Source organism: Schistocerca piceifrons, chromosome X (assembly GCF_021461385.2).
Source record: "Schistocerca piceifrons isolate TAMUIC-IGC-003096 chromosome X, iqSchPice1.1, whole genome shotgun sequence".
Classification (NCBI taxonomy): domain Eukaryota; kingdom Metazoa; phylum Arthropoda; class Insecta; order Orthoptera; family Acrididae; genus Schistocerca; species Schistocerca piceifrons.
The window spans coordinates 53834444-53852360 of record NC_060149.1 but is presented as its reverse complement, the minus strand read 5'-3'; the positions used below and the strand labels follow the sequence as shown (position 1 = coordinate 53852360).

Genomic DNA, 17917 nt, shown 5'->3' with positions numbered 1-17917 from the left:
ACAGCTCAATTCATGGAATCAATACTAGAAATAAGAATAAATTCACAAGGATTTAAAGTCACTTAGTCTTGTACAAAAAGGTGTGCATTATTCAGGAACACACATTTTCAATAACTTGCCAGCAGCCATAAAAAGCTTAACAACCAATGAAATTCAGTTTAAGAGAAGCCTAAAGGATTTATTGGTGGCCAACTCCTTCTACTCCATTGATGAATTTCTGAGGAAAACCAACTGATTTGTATATAAGTACAACATAACTTCTGCACAATTTCAGTGCAGTAATGTGTTCACTGAAAATTTGTGTGTGTGTGTGTGTGTGTGTGTGTGTGTGTGTGTGTGTGTAAGTATAATCTAACTTCTGCACCATTTCAGTGCAGTAATGTGTTCATTGTAAATAAGTATTACAGTAGTTGTATTACATGTTTCTTACCTTATAAATAAATATAAAACTTTTTTATTTTAAATTCAGTGCAATAGTATTTGTAAAATGACTCTTAGTGTTCATTAAAAAATGACGATCATTCCACTTGGGACCTGTGGAATGGTACATTAGCTTATTTGTTTTAGTTTAAATATTTGTCATGTATTGTTGTTTTTCTGACATGTTCCACATCCTGGAGGACCTCCTCACTATGGATCAATTGGAATGAAAGTAAATCTAATCTAATCTAATCTAATAAAGATCTGAAGGATCCCTCACACACTCAATACCTATTGCACAACAATGAGTTTGTGCAATAATATTGACCATATGAATTGGAATTGATGGTTTTCACAATATGCTTAGAAAGACTGCAAAGTTTTAAAAATATTGACACTTGCTCAGTGTATTGTGCAGCATATTATACCACGTAAAGGTGGTATTTCATAATATGCCTTAGTTGCTGCTGAAACCAAGGAATTCAATACAGTTTAATATTATCCATTATAAGCATGTGAGGCAATGGTTGTTATATATCAACAGTAGTAATTATGTGAGGTAGCAGTTGCTGTATATTAACAGTAATAATTGGCAGCAGTCTACCATTTTCTGTATTACACATACTCAACAATGCATTTCTAGAGACAATGCTTTCAGCATCAGAATGTCAAAACTTAGCTCAAGATGTAAAAAGACCAAAATGTCTACTGACACATTTGTGGCAATCAAACAATAAAACAGAATAAAAACACATTGGACTATGGGTCCTAATCTTACATTAACATTGATGAGTCATCCCATCTCACACAGCATATCGTACCAGGTCATATTCTCCAGATCTGTTATGGGCTTCAAGAGTGTCAAGTTGACACTTCTCCAAATTTCCAAGGGTTTTCGTGAACTGACATGCCCATGATATTATTGTGTAAGTACAGCAACTGGCTTAATCATAATGTTATTCTATTGGTCTCCTACTTTCCATCATATTCAAAAATGACTTTTGCATGTTGTCTACAATCGTCAGTCTCTTCCTCAGGGGCAGCCCAGAATTTGGCCCACAAGCTATGCCCTAGCTCACATGCCATAGTTCTGTACTTGGCTGCACACTTCCTCCCCCAACACATCACACTGTGTGAGCAGGAATGGAGGGAAGAGGGAGGAAATTGTGAGAGTGTCATATGTAGTTGGCAGTGCAGGTTCACTGCAAATGACTTTGTTTCATATTTCATATTTTTCAGAAACATAGATCACAAATGAAACAAATTGTCAGTATTATTTAATTATCTTTTTTGTGATGAAATCACACTATAATTTTTATCTGGTTCAGGTTGTTGGCATACAGGCAGACACAGATAATTTGAATGATTTTCCAACTCAGGTTGCCACATAATCATGACTTCTTTAGCTTCATAATCAAAAAAAGGTCTTTCACATGCATATATCCATTACAATATTGTATCACTTTTGCAACCTCATTATGGAGACATGGAAACTTTACCTGTGGAAAACAATGTATGTATCTTGTACGACTTTAAACTATCTTTAAAATGGAAATTACATAGTATATCATCACTTACCTATACACTTAGACAGGGGCACTTTCAACTAAAATGCCTATCAGTCTCAGAAACAGCTCTAAGATTGGCAGTATCTGCAAAACATTTAGAAAAGTGTGCATCTGCAAAACATTTAGAAAACTGTCCTTGTGATTCTTTCAAGGCCCCAATGGATTCTCTGTATCTGGTGTTTTCTTTAATGTCAGTGAGCATAGGAAAGTGGACTGAGTTGGTCAGAATTTATTCCTTCCACAATACAATTTTCTTTTGAAATGTATCCAATCAAATCAGAAATAAGTTGATTCTCACCTTGCAGTGTCTTACTGTGGGCATTTCCAGCTTGCAGTATCTTACTGTGGGCAGTGTGCGGTCAAGTCCAATTAAAATATGAGGATTTGCAATCAATTCCAGATGTTCTAATTATTATTCCTGATTTCATTTTTCCTACCTAAATTAAACAATAGTGGGTTTTAAATCAAAAAAATCATTCCAGGCATGCCCCTTGACTTAACCAACATACTCTGCATTAATATACAAAATTTCCATACTTGTTACTCAGTTCTATCAAAAACAGTTGCAACTGACAGTGGAATAATCCTAGCATCTTCAGAAAGTTTACTACTCATACCACCAGTTTCTACATGTGCTCTGTGATCACAAATTTTATGCAAAGTGCTTCATAATGAACAGAAAAGAGAATCCTATCTGTCGTTCAATGTAATATTTTGCTCTTTGATTGTCAGCTAAATCCTTAAATTCTTTCAGCATGGTACTGTAATGTTGTTTCATAGCAAATTTGCAGTAACCATTGATTATGTGACTGCTTAACAGATGTGGAAAATTCTCATCCCTGTCTTCTGTCACTCCCATTCATTTTTAAAGGCTTATGATGATAGTTTGCTATGCTGCTTCTTTTTGTGCAAACAGCCAATGGATCTGTGAATATCCTTCATAGAGTGAACAAATAGCAGAGGGTAAATGGCACTGACATCACAATTCTGCTTAAATGAAGAGAGTTGTACTGATTGAAAAATGCCACACTGCAGTACTAAATCAAATGCACTGTACAGGTTACTTCCAAGACTCACTGAGCAAAGCTGAAGCAAGTGGGTCTCAGCACACACATGGACCACAAATCCTACTTGGGTGCAGTTTTGCATGCTGTGGCTGGCCCTGCTGCATCTATTTTGTCAAAGAAGTAATGCACATTTATTATTATGCATCTGCTTCAAAATATTTCTAAAGAGCCATTAATATACTTTGTTCTGTTGTCTTTTGCTTACATACTAAGAATATTATTATGTTTCTTTTCTTGAATGGCAATCAACATTCCTTCCATCAAGTTGGTTTTTCATCCTTACTTGTCTATGTGCAGGAGTTCTAAGTCATTTTCCACATCCTTAAGGGGATGATCTGCTTCTACCTCAAATCAAAATTGTTCTTCCCATCTGTCCAGTGTACTCTGCATCATAGGATGTGCAGCGTATTTTATAACCTTATTGTCTTTCAAACTTGTTTCTCTTTTTATGACATCATGCTTTGGGCTGTAGTTAGCTAGATTATTTGTCTGGAAACCAATTTTGACACCATCAGGTTTAAAAATATTTACAATCTTTTGCAAGACTGTTCCATAGTATTGTATAGTGATCACTTTTATGTGTTCTTTTTTAAGTTTATTCTTTCTGTTATTTCACTCTTGTTCAGAAAAAAAGCAGAACTCCCTGAACAACTAGAGATAGGATGTTCATATTCACAGGACTTGTACATCGGTATGCTTTGCAGAAATGATTAGCATTTGAACCATATCGAACCGTGGGATCAAGGTCAACTTTGATATTGTGGCGTAACATCACCTATTGGTAAAATGTGGCTGTGGCTCTTGTTGTCACAATAAACCAAAGGTAATGGATCAGTGTGACTTGAGCAGACGTGCAGGATGCCTCAAAGATGTATGAGTGAACTGTACTGTCAAATCAGTGAGTCTGAAAGAGAGCACATTATTGGCATGAGATAACGTGATGCATCCACTTAGGAAATTGCTGTTCATTTGAAATGAAGTGTTCTGGCAGTGTGATGGGTGTGTGCAGAAGACTGTAGAATATGATGAGATCGGTCAAGACGCACCACCCAGACCACCCGCTGAGAAGATTGGCATCTCTTCCAAATGTAATTGCAGGACAGGTTTACGTCCCCAGCTCTGGGACAACAGTGGAACAGTGTAACACATTGTGCACTACGAGGGGTGAAAGTCCATTGCCATTTGCTAAGGCATGGGTTACATGCACATTGTCCACTTCTAGAACTTCCTTTGACGAATGTACAAATACTTGCTAGATGTCAATGGTGTGTTGAATCATTATGAATTATAGCGTCAGTTGTCATTGCTTTATTGTAGACAGTAAATGTGTGCTTATTGCCCTGTCTTTTAATGTTCAAATCAAGTAATTGTCATGCTCCATCAAAAACTCAATTTATCTGTGAGAATCATTATTTTTTTCTCTATATCTTTCTCAGAACCATCAACAAGTGACAATGTGTATCTACATAATGTTATAAGAATCATTTTACCTGTAATGGCTTCGTCAAATTTGAATGTTTATTGGAAAATTAAATAGCAGGGCAGTAAGTAAGCATTCATTGTCCACAGGAAACCAGTAATGACTGATGCTATAATTCCCATTGACTCATACCATTCACAAGCTTATAAAGAGTCTGCTTTTCATACCTTAGTACTCATGGCAGTTCGTGTGCCAATAAGAAGGAAGTATAAAGAGACAGAACTAAACATGATTAATAAGATAGCAGTTTATAATGTATACCAAATAGATGTTCTTGAAGAAAGATCAGTGTGAGAGTAATAAGAATAGAAATAATAAACTTAACAAAGAAGGAATTAATGTAGTCACTATGCCATACTATAGAACAGTCTTGTAAAAGATTGTGAATATTTTTAACCAGCATGGTATCAAAATTGTGTACCAGACAAACAATGTGGCTAGATATAGCTTGTAGCATGATGTTTGTATGAAGGGAAACAAATTTGAGAGATCAGGTGTTTATAAAATATGTTGCACATCCAGTGATTCAAAGTATACTGGACAGATGGGAAGAATGTTTCCTATCATGTACAAGGAACTTAAACATACATTCAGACCAAATAACTACAACAAATCAGTGGTTGCAAACAATGCATATGAAGCAGGCAATCCTCTTAAGGGAATTGGAGAGGGCTTAGAAATCCCGTACATAAGAAAAGAAAGGATGAAAGCTTGACATGCTGGAAGGATTGTAGATTGCAATTCATGAAAAAAGAAATAACAATATTCTTACTGTAAAAGTGAAAGTCAACAGAATGAGATTTCTTAACAGATTTTTATAATTATTGTAAAGCAGATGCATAGTTATAAATTTGCAGTATTTCTTAGATGAAATAGCTACAGGCTGACGATCACAGACGCCATGCAAGTAGCGTTTTTGGAACTGAGGAAAAGTAGGAGACCAATAGAATAGCATTATGGATGAGAAAATAGCTAACTTACACGTTAATTCTGTGGGTGCATCAGTTCAAAACAATCCCCCAGTCATCTGGTGAAGTGTCAACTTGACTGTCTTGCAGCGCATACCAGATCGGGACATGACCAGGTGTGGTATGTGGTTTGAGACAGGATGACTACCAACAGATGTTAATGATTTTAATGTAAGATGAGGACACTCAGTCTAATGTGTTTTTGTACTATTTTATTGTCTAAATGCCACAAATGTCTTGGTAGGCTTTTTACTATTTTAACCTCTTGAGCTAAGTTTGACAACCTGATGATGACAGCAGTGTCCCTAGAAACCCATTGTTGAGCCATGTGTAGAAGAGAAAATAGTTGAATGCTACCAATTATTACTGTTAAAATTCGTTTTCCTTTGAACAAATTTCTGCAAAGAACTGAAAAAAGTAAATGACAAGATTTGGGAAGTGGACTGGAAGATTCATATGTAAGTACCATGTAGTCCTTTGAAAAGAATGAAGTTCCTGAGTGATCACATATTGCCTGGTATCTAGTTGTCCACAATATCAGGAGAAATTGTAGGTATTGGGGTCATGAAAATAAACAGAAATGTTTATTTTAGTTGTAGCAGTTAACAGAATTGACAAATATTATCAAGTTGGTTGCCCAGTGAGCACAGATATTTAATTTTCTTGCTACAGTTGTCACTGTATACACATCAGATCATATAATGAAATAATAAGCAACCAGTGGCATGAAAGAAATTTAATTTCTTTGCCAATTTTGGGCACTTAGTGGCCTTCTTCAGAAGGTTATGCCTATTGCATTATTTGCAGGTGTCAGTAATACAGACACTTGCAAATAATGCAATAGGCATAACCTTATGAAGAAGGGCACTAAGTGCCAAAAACCAGTAAAGAAATTAAATTTCTTTTATGCAACTGGTTACTTATTATTTGATTACATATGACTACTGTTGGTGTAGATGGATAAAATACTAAACATAAGGTTGTATAAGCTTTCAATCAATATAATTGTTTTATTTTTGTTTGCAGCAGTAATTACATTAGAAAAATACATAAAAAAAGCAAGTGTACATAATAAATTATAAAGTTCACTTGTTTCATTTATAATAAGTTGTTGTTGTAGATTATGAATCTCTGCTGCCCTGAAAGAGCCCTCAGCCCACTGAAATAGACACATAAGCCTTCTGGGGCTTTTTGTACCCATTCTGCATTATTTCTGCTTGTGTTTTCCAAGGAAAAGGTGGAAGAAAATATGAGAGGGTTTATGAATCAATGATATGACAAAAGGTTTCTTGCATTTTAGCTTGTTTATGGCCAGACATTCTGAAATATTTTCACAACATTCTGACATCAGGTCATCTAGAATTTGTGAAGACACTTAATAAAACATAAAACAGGTATCATTGGCCAAGGCTTTACTGGTCTGTCAGATATTACGTGAGCCACCATATGGAATTCTAAAAATGTGTGCATGTACCTCAGTTACCACAAGCCATCTGATACTAATTCCTCCTCTGGTTTCTTCATTTCACTGGATGGAAACTGACCTTTTGGTGAGGTTTCATAAGTCAACAAATGGAATAAAAAGGATAAAAAAAATGTACTGTGTATCACATCAACTATTTCTGTTCTACGCCGTGTGCCTTTCAGGTGTGGTTAGTTTCCCGACAGATTTAAATATGGAGAAAGAGATAATTACATCATTTTCTTTGCTACTGAGTTTTCCAAAGTTTTCAAGAAATCTGTAAATAAGAGTGCAGTGACACTCCTCAGTACATAAATTGTTGTTAGACTCACAGTATGGCATCAGTAAAATGCATATTCTTTTGTGCCTTAGGTAGCAGGGCTAAATAATAGGTTGAGGGCAGTAGGTATTTTATTTGCTTTAATGGTAGCACTTAATTGGAATATGCTTCCATAAGTTGTTACTTTACATGATTAGGGAAAATGCTTAACAATGTTTCGCTTCATATCCAGAAAAGAGGAAGCAAAAGGTTGTTGTACTGTCTCAACAAACATGGAAGATAACTGAATCTGATTGGGGTCATGCCACAGAATTCTGCTCTGAATCTCTTACTTTTCTTCATATATATCAATGATCTGCCATTAAACGTGGCAGATGATTCAAAAAATTTCTTTTTTTGCATGTAATGCTTTTTTACCCAAGACACTGCAGTTATAGTCAGTGACTGGTAAGAAAGGGGTCATACTAGAACATTCTATATGTGTTTACATAGGAGCATTCCACACTGAGGCAGGTCATTTAAACTCTGTGTGTACTTCCATTTATGATTTATGAAGTTACTTTCAGTGTGAAGTGTTTGTTCTTGTTGATGGTCCTGCTCTTGTAACTGGTATTTCATTTTGGATTCTGTGTGATAATATGACATAAATAGAATCATCCGAGAAAATTTCTAGACATGATGTAGAAATCAACATACCTGACTTTGGTCTCAAAAAACCAGAAATGATGTTTTATAAGAGTGAAAATAAAATTATTTCTGACTAAAGACATTATTTGAATCACTATTGTTTATAGAAGTTCTGAATAAACTTCATGTATTGATATCAGTAACTGTCGGCTGTACAGTTTCAGTAACACCTACAAGTATATTTTCACATAGTAAAAATGTTTTCTAGAATGTTTCATTGGATGGTATTGTGGAAACTACACAGTATTTCAATGAGACACCTATGTGTCACCTTCGAGTTTAGCTGTTGGGAGGCTGTAGTGGTCTCTCGGTTCATATTTTGCTTGGCTACAGAAGCCCAAGCCCTAGGATGTGGGGCTATAACATTATCCTGTGAGACTTGATATCCAGAGCCCTTTGTTGGAGAAATGAGCCATGGACCCTACGCACATTGTGCAGAAAAGCCTGGTCACATTCCACGGGCCTGAGATTATGTATATGGATAAGGTAGCAGACTCCCCGTGTCAATTAATTACAAGCTCAAGCCCTCATCTCATGGCAACTGGAAGGTGGACCGTGGCTCATGGACCCCATAGCACTGACATATTGTAGTAGGGTACAACCCACTGCTATGCTCAGCATATTTTGCATGGTTGGACCTTGCATTGCAAACACTTTCACCCAGCAGCTGTGCTGCATTAGGGCTGATGCAGCAGGCTGTGACTGCTCAGTGAGTGAAGGATGCTGAGTCCTACATGGCCATAACCAGTAATGGGCAGATTTATTCAGGGAGTGAAAGTTGGACTGGAGGCTGGCTGAAAACAGCTGGCACTGATGAGCACTCCAGTAGCCCAGTTACTAGAAGAGCCACAATTCAACACTTGGCTGGCCTCCTTTGGCAGGTGGTTCAGTCAGTATTATGACAAGCAATGGTGACTTCACGGTGGACACACCCCATATGATGGTCGATGACTCGATGACTGGCTACTTCAGCACATGCCAAAATGTGCAAGACATCTGCCTTGGCTTGTGTTGCTTTGCTCTTCCCCTCTTTGAAGAATTTGACCCACCAAATTCTCTCTGTTAATGCACCTGGAACTAGCTAATTCCATACAGTTTATTGCCGACACCTATAAGAATCCATCTGTGATACTTCAGTAGCTAAGATGGGTACTGAGACATATTTGAAATTTCTCCACAGTTTTTATGGTTGCAGCCCTTGAAAACTGATCCTAGTCCTGAGAAAACATAGCAAAGATATGTTATCACACGTACACTACTGACAATTAAGTTCTGTGCCATGGTTCACTCACTGCTTCCTGTGGCACCCTCCAAGCTGTCTCACTGAGGAGTCGATAACTTTCTCTCAGTCTGTGATGGCTGCTGTGTCAAACCATCTCATGGGAATAGGTCGGTGGGAGTCTGGGAAGCATTCTACAAAAGGTAACCTTACAGACTTCCACTCCCACCATTTCCCATGCATTACCTCCTTGACTTCGTGCTTAACCTTAATAGTGTACCACACGTATTCCTCAACCTAATTATCCCATTCTTCGCATGACAAACTATCCAATGGCCTGTTGCACCTTATCACTACATTATATTAAATAAGTTGTCAAGTTTGGAAGGAAGAGCTTAGAGTGATTTATTTACAAAAAGTAATCTGTGATAAAATCATACAGTCACAGTGCAGATCATAATAATGAGAGAACTTTTGCCTGAACCCTAAACTTCACCTCTCATCCCTTAGGGAACCATCCAATGTATCATGCTTCGTGAGCTCTGTATTACCACTGATGTATTGACTCAACCAAAAGTGTTTTACTAGCTGCAGTCTGTGCCCCTTGATACAACTTTATAATACTCCATAATTCTCTTTTCGTCATAATTCCCTGATACCTGATACAATGACTCATTATATCATAGAGTGGTTTAGACAATATTATAAGAAGGAAAGTTGCTATTCACCAAACAGCGGAGATGCTGAGTCACAGATAAGCATAACAGAAACACTTTCACAATTAAAACTTTCGGCCATAAGCCTTCATTGACAATAGACACACATATGCACGCACACATTCTCACACAAATGCAACTCACATACATGACTGCAGTCTCAGGCAATTGGAACCACTCTGCGAGCAGCAGCACCAGCACGTGATGGGAGTAGTGACTGGGTGGTGGTATGGTGGCGGCTGGGAGGTGGGTGGGGGGGAGGGATAATATGGTGTGGTGGACAGTGAAGTGCTGCAGGTGCAGGTTAGATGGAAGGCAGGGCTGAGGTGGGGAAGGGGGGGGGGGGGAGTAGAGGAAAAGGAGAGAAATAAAAAAACTGGATGTGGTGGTGGAATGTAACATCTAAAAGCTCAGAATCCTAAACCTCTCATCTGGTTCAGCTGCAACCACTATCTGTATCGAAGATGGGGACACCCTATCCACATTCCTCCAGAACCTCAACAACTTCTCCGCCCATTTACTTCACCTGGTCCTACTCAACCCAACAAACTGCCTTCCTAGATATTGACCTCTACCTCAAAGAAGGCTACATCAGTACCTCAGTCCACATCAGACCTACTAACCACCAGCAATACCTCCACCTCGGCAACTGCCACCCATTCCATACCACCAAAACGTCCCTTCTGTACAGCCTAGCCACCCATGGTTGCAGGATCTGCAGTGACGAGCAGTCGCTCTCACTGAAGCCTTCAATAACTGTAATTATCCTCCCAACCTGTACAAAAACAAATCCCCCATGCCTTATCTTTCCAGTCTCCCACCACCTCCCAAAGTACCACCATCCAGCCACAGAGGAGCATTCCCCTCGTCACACAGTAACACCCAGGACTGGAGCAACTGAATTACATTTTCCACCAGGGTTTTGATTACCTCTTGTCATGCCCTGAAATGAGAAATGTCCTGCCCACTATCCTTCCCCCCCCCCCCCCCCCCAGTGGTTTTCCACCATACACTATACATACACAATATACTAGTCCATCCTTACACAACCCTTGCTCCCGATCCCTTGCCTTATGACTCATACCCCTGTAACAGACCTAGATGCAAGACCTGTCCCATACATCCTCCCACCACCACCTACTCCATTCTGGTCACTAACATCACCTATCCTATCAAAGGCAGAGCTACCTGTGAAACCAGTCATGTGGTCTACAAGCTACTAAGCTGCAACCACTGTGCTGCATTTTATATAGGTATGACAACCAACAAACTGTCTGTCTGCATGAATGGCCACCCACAAACTGTGGCCAAGAAACAAGTTGACCACCCTGTTGCTGAAAACACTGCCAAACATGATATCATTCATTTCAATGACTGCTTCACTGCTTGTGCCACATGGATCCTTCCCACCAACACCAGATTTTCTGAACTGCACAGGAGGGAACTTTCCCTGCAACACATTCTACGTTCCGTTAACCCTCCTGGCCTCAACCTTCGTTAGTCACTGTCCTCACCCATCCAGCCTCTTCCCTGTTCCCATTCCAGCACTACACAGCTGCATTCCACCACCACACCCAGCCTTTCTTTTCTTCTCTCTCCTTTTCCGCTACTTTCCTCCCCCCCCCCCCCCCCCCCCCCCCCCCCCCAACATCCTCACCACTTCTCACCAGCCCTCCGTCTAACCTGCAGCACCCATTGTACTATCCTACATGATGTAAAGGCAAGAAACTCAAACTATAAGATATTGCTGTGATATTGTGTCAGCACTGTACCATGCTCTGCAGTTACTTCACAAGGAAATAATATAAACAGAAAGAGTGCTGCACAGAAATGCAAATGACTCTGGCATTCTGTGGACATCAAACCACATATCTACTAGTGTAGACCCTTGGAGAACTGGTGAATTCCTAATTCACATAGAAACACTATTTAAACAAACTAGGCATACAATTAGCCACTATCTGCATTGGCCTGACCTGACCTGGTACTCACAAACTTCCTTGTCCCAACCAAGTGCTATCCATAATTGCCTAGTGTAATACCCTTTTTGCCAGCATACTCAGCATACTACATTGTGTGATTCAATATATGGGGCCACCTGACCTGGTAAGTTGTGATGTGTATAAACAGCTGGTACCATTGGCATTGTAAAAACCTACCCTCCGTGGTTATTGTGACTGTTTTACGAATTGTGGTGACTATGACAGAATGTCGAGCAGAGTTTGCATATACCTTCTGGGCTCTGTCTGTAATGAACACATGCCACTCAATCGAACTTTAGAGGCTGTGGTTGTTTGTGTGAGGATGTGTCTGGATTTTACCATCTTTAATATGGATCTCCAACATGATGGTGATGTGTCTCAGAAAGCATTTTCTGCACTGTTTGCCTCATTGTGGGTCACTTCAATGCCCACAACCCTTTGTGGGGTGGAACTATGACCACAGGCCACAGTAAAGCTATTGAAACTTGATCTGTAGAACCCGATCTTTGTCTCTTGATACCGGTGCCCCCACAAACTTCACTGTGGCATATGGATTTTATTCAGCCATTGATCTTTCTTTTTGCAGCCCAGGTCTTCTCATCTCCATCTATTGAAGAGTCAGTGATGACCTGTGTGACAGTGATCATTTTCTTATCATCCAGTCCCTTCCTCAGTATCACACACCTGGGCCCAGATGGGCTCTCAACAATGTTGACTGGAATGCCTGTGCCTCTGCAGTCAACCTTACCACCATGGCACATGGAGGTATCTATGCAGCCGTCCAGAACACAACTACAATCATTCTATTGGCAGCAGGCTTAGCTATCCCCTGTTTCTCTGGATTGCCCCATTGGAAGACAGTACTTTGGTGGACTTCAGAAATGACCATGGCCATTAGAGATTGCAGACAGGCTCTCCAATACCATAAGCACCATCCATTAATGAAGCACCTCACTGCTTTTAAATGCCTCCATGTCCAGTTTTCGTGTCCAATAAAATGACAGAAACAAGAAAGCTGTGAAATATGTGTCACTACCAATGGATTGTGTACCCCTGCTGTGGAGGTTTAGGCAAAGGTTGGATGCTCCTATGGGCACCAATCCCCCACAGGTGTACTGGTGTGTCCCTGAATGGTGTTGTCTGCACTGACACACATGCTGTCACTGAACATTTTTCTCTGAATTATGTTCAAGCCTCTGCATTTCGTGCCCTCACAAAGCAGGTGGAGTAAATTCACTTACCTTTCACTGCACTTCACCTAGAGACATATAATGGCGCATTCAGTGAGTGAGAATTCCTCAATGTCCTAGCCCCTTGCCCTGACATGCCTACAGAGGCAGACAATATCCACAACCAAATGCCCAAACACCTGTTGGTGGATTGAATGCATCACATCCTAGCCATTTTCAACTGTATCTGCATTGAGGGTCGAGGTCCCATCTTATTGGTGAGAAAGCATGATGTTTCCAGTACTGAAACCAGGTAAACAACCCCTTGAGGTGGACAGCTATCAGCCATTAATGTTCTCTGCAAGTTGCTCTAATGTATGGTGAGCCTGCAGCCTTGATGATGCTTTGAGCCTCAGGGTCTTTTGGCTCCATCCCAGGGCAATTTTCTCAAAGGCTGTTCTACAGCTGACAATTTAGTCTGCCTGGAGTCTGCTATTCAGTCAGCTTTTTCCTCATGTCAACACCTTATTCCTCTCTTCTTTGACTTGCAAAAGACTTAAGACATCACATGGCATCATCACATCCTTGTTACCCTACATGAAAGGGGGGTCTCTGGGGCCCACTCGCAATTTGTGTCTGGAACTTCTTGTCACACCATTCTTTCTGCGTTCAAATTGCTGCTTCTCACAGTAATGCCACATACAAGTGAATTGCATCTCACAGTGCTCTGTATATAGTGTGCTAACTTTTGTAGTGTCTATTAGTGGTCTACATTCAGCTGTGTGTTCTAGTGTGTCACCCTTCCTGTATGCTGATGATTTCTGCATTTACAATTGCTCCTCCACTGTGGGTGTCGATGAATGCTGACTACAGGGTGCCATAGTAAAGGTGCAGTCCTTGGCTCTCATCCATGACTTCCAGTTTTCAACTACCATGACATATGTCATACATTTCTGTTGTGTCATACTGTTCATCCACAATCAGAACTCTACTTCGATGACAAATTACTCTGAGTGGTGGAGTCTTATCACTTTCTGGGACCAATCTTCAATGCCCAGTTGATGTGGCTTCCCCATCTTTGCCAATGTATGTGAACTTGCTGATCAAACCTTAATATTCTTTGCTGCCTCAGTAACACCAGCTGGGTTGTAGACACCACTACACTTTTGTGGCTTTACAAAGCTTTGATCTTGTCTTGTCTTCATTATGAGGGTCTGGCATATGGGTCAGCACGACCTTCAGCATTGCAGATGCTGGACCCAAAGCAACACTGAGAGGTCTGACTTGTGACAGGAACATTTTGGACCAGCCCTGTGAACAGCATACTTGTGGAGGCTGGAGCCTCTCCAGTACAGATCAGGTGCCAACAACTGCTGTAACTATCCAATACACATTTGCTGCTCCTCTGAGCATTCAAACTACCACGTACTTGTTCCTTGTAGGGGGATCCACCTTCCACAACAATTGCCCAGGACTGGAGTCACAATTGCAGTTCGCATTCAGTGTCTCTTCCCTGAATTCCAAAGTTCCCAACTGTCACCTCTAGTCAGGAAGTAGTCACATCAGCCCCCAGTGTGTGTACCCATACTTGAATCCTTCTCAATCTATCGTTTAGATCATCACAAGAGTCTGTTGAGCCAGTGGTTTTCACCATCTGTTCCTGGCCATCCTTGCATAGCCTGCTTTGGATGTGGTATACACTGATGGCTCTACAGTCGATGGGTGAACCGGTTTTGCCTACACACATGCAAGGTGCAGTGAGCTACACTCCATGCTGAACAGACACAGTGTATTTACTGCAGAATTGGTGGCCACTGCACGGACCCTCAGTCACATTCGCTCTTCTGCACCGATGAGACATCCTGAAATGATAGTGTCTCCTTGAGTAATCTTCGGGCTATTGACCAGTGCTATTCTCAACAACTTTTGGTCATGTCTATCCAGGATCACCTTTCTGACCTCCATCAAGTTTGATGGTTGGCCATCTTTGTCTGGACTCCAGGTCACATTGGCATCTCAGGGAATGAACATGTTAAACAGTACCCAGTTGGCCAAGTTGTCTACCAGGATGCCAACTTTGGAGATGGGGGTACAGGAACCAGACCTTCACTCAACTCTGTACTGTCAGTTGTTGGATACTTGGAATATGGATTGGTGTACCCTGGTTTGTGTGAGCAAACTGTGAGCAACAAAGGGGCATGACTATGTGGCAGTTGTCCCTTTGTGGTTCTTACAAGGAATGTACCATTATCTGTCAGTATCACATGGGCCACACTTCACTGTCCAGTGGCCACATCCTATGATATGAGGATCCATATCACTGTCAATGTGGTGCCCACCTGATGATTGCCCACATCCTACTGGACTGCCACCTTATGGCAAAACCTTAAACTTGCTGAAACATTGTCTCTAGTGCTAGTAGATGATGCCAACGTGGATGGTTTCTGTTCTCCTCTGTGAGATAGGGCACATTCTCCTCATCAGCTGCATCTGGGATTGTAGGGCTACCTTGTCACCTGCAGGGCCCATGGCTGCCGTTGCTCAGTGGTATGGCCTGGCACCTGCCCTCTCCATCTTTTTAATTCTTCTTATGCTTTTACATCTGCCATCAGTTTACAGTCTCACCACTGTTGTTCTCTTACTTGAGATTTTATGAATGTGCCAATGTCACTAGTTTTCTTGTGGTAATGGAGGTAAGGAAACAATGTTCAGATGCAGGGATCAGGTCTCCCATTATACAATGCTCCCTGGAGGCCTCCAGCTGCTTTATCACCCAACTTCACCCACTTATCTCTGTCTCACTTCAACTTGCTTATATCTCTCAGTTTTACTGATTCTCGATTACAATAAGGTTCATCAGAATTTATCATCTGTGCTCTTTTTCTCTGAGGACTCAACTCGCCTTGATATATACAGGATGAAGAGACTGGTGACCTCATAGTTTGGCCCCTTTTATGCCATCACTCCAATGTAATCTTACCATTATACTCCTAAAGACACAGGACTTCAGTGTCACAAAGTTCGGGAGTCAGCAGTGCCACCACTAAGGAATCATCAGCAACAGAGAACTGTATTCAGGGAGATCACACTGGTGGGAGCTCAAAGCTAGGACAACTAAGCTACGTACAGACAACCTTGTGGTCCACTTAAGCAGGAATGACTGCTTGTAGCTGGTCTTTCCTATACTGGATCAGTGGTTTATTTTTATTGCAGGGGCTCTGGATGTCAAGGTCCTCAGCTATGACTGAGCCCCACCTTCTGGCACCTGTACTTATATAGTAAACCAGTATATAATCAATACCTCTACAGCTGCTCACAGCTGCACTTGATGGTGACAGGCAACTGTCTTATTGAAATAGTGTGCAGCTTCCGCAGCACTAACTAATGCAGTGCCTTAGAAGCTTTCAAGCAGTTCTTATGTTGAGAAAGCTTCAAACAGCACACTATCAATGCTACACAGCTTTTACTACATTCACTGCATATACTCTGTTCTTATAAATATTGTTCTTCTTTTTGTATCCATAAGTCAGAAATTTTATTGTGAGGTAAAAGCTACAAGTTTTGTTCTTATCCTGTCTAATGTGTATTTCCATCAATTTTTTCCACAGGCAAGTAGTACACATAAATTTTACAAACGTGGTGCCCTGACTGGAAAAATATTAATATATGATAACATGAATTACACAGTTGAAGTTACAGGAGAAACTCCATTCAAGGATTTTGAAAAAATTGAAGCCATAGGGCATTATTAGTGAGTACAAGCAACTTCAGTCAATTCATTGTTATCTTTGATTAGATGTTAAGAACCTTCATTCCTATCACTGTATATCTTACTTAAATTTTATGTGTTTTATATTAATCCTGGTGAATTCAGTATTCACTAAAGAAATTCTGATTCATTCTTTTAACAATACTTTTAGTTTTCAGAAAAGTTCTGGGGCTTTGAAAGCAGCTCTTAACCTACCAGTTGTTAAAGGACATGTTCTAGGAGAATGGAAGTGGATATTGAAGGAAGATATGAAAGTTTTGGTTGAAGGTTCTGTGGAAAGCAAATCTTTTACAAAACATGGAACTGTGGAGATGTTCTACCAGAATATACCTAGCAGAACTCGATATGTTGCTATTGGAGTGGATGTTAATCTCAACAAAGGCATTTGGCAGTAAGTTTCATGGTTAAGGAAAGTTGTTCTCAACAAACTAAAGAACAAATGTGTACAAAAAAATTATCCAAGTAACTGTTTGAAAAACTGTGGTAATGAAAGAGCTTACAGACCATGTGTAAGAATTACAAAAAACTTCTTAGTACTTTAATGACCTCCTTTGTTATGCACAATTGGAAGACCATTAATTGTAATAAATGTTCATGGAGTTAAAATATTATTCACTAGGTCTAGTGGTAGTTTTAAAGAAAAAATACTCATCTTATTTTTTAAGGATCTCTTTAAATCCATTGCTTGAAGTTCTTCTGTCTGGAAGCCAGGATCTCTTGTAGACCTGGAAACCATATAGGTTGATGTGTTTCTTGAAATAACGTAGACGACAAACTGATTTGTACATAATTATCATTTTTAATATTCCTAGATGCCTTTAAGCCATCAATTACAATGTTCACTTAGTGAAATACATTACATTCAGTAGCACAATAGAAGAATTATGGTAACATATATTCACATAAACAAAAATATATGTTTTTGTAGTACAGTAATTTTATGAAATTTGTTTTTAATCACAGGGGTTAATTGTGTTAGCACCTCATATACTATTTTACAGTTGGAGTTTAAAGCATTTCAGATAAGACTGAAGAAATTATAAGATCATAAATTTGAAAATATACATGGTCCAAATGGCTTATTGCTTGTTACACACCGACTGAGAGTTTTGCTTGCATTCCACTGCGAA

The 17917-nt window shown here is 39.9% G+C and overlaps 1 protein-coding gene across 1 annotated transcript in view; it reads left to right on the top strand.

The window, feature by feature from the left end:
- LOC124722172 overlaps positions 1-17917 on the top strand; it is an 830020-nt gene that overhangs the window by 478370 nt on the left and 333733 nt on the right. The window contains exons 41-42 of the mRNA XM_047247373.1: positions 16627-16769; positions 16939-17178. Of these exons, the coding sequence (XP_047103329.1) occupies positions 16627-16769; positions 16939-17178 (383 nt within the window). The remainder of the gene's footprint in view (positions 1-16626; positions 16770-16938; positions 17179-17917) is intronic.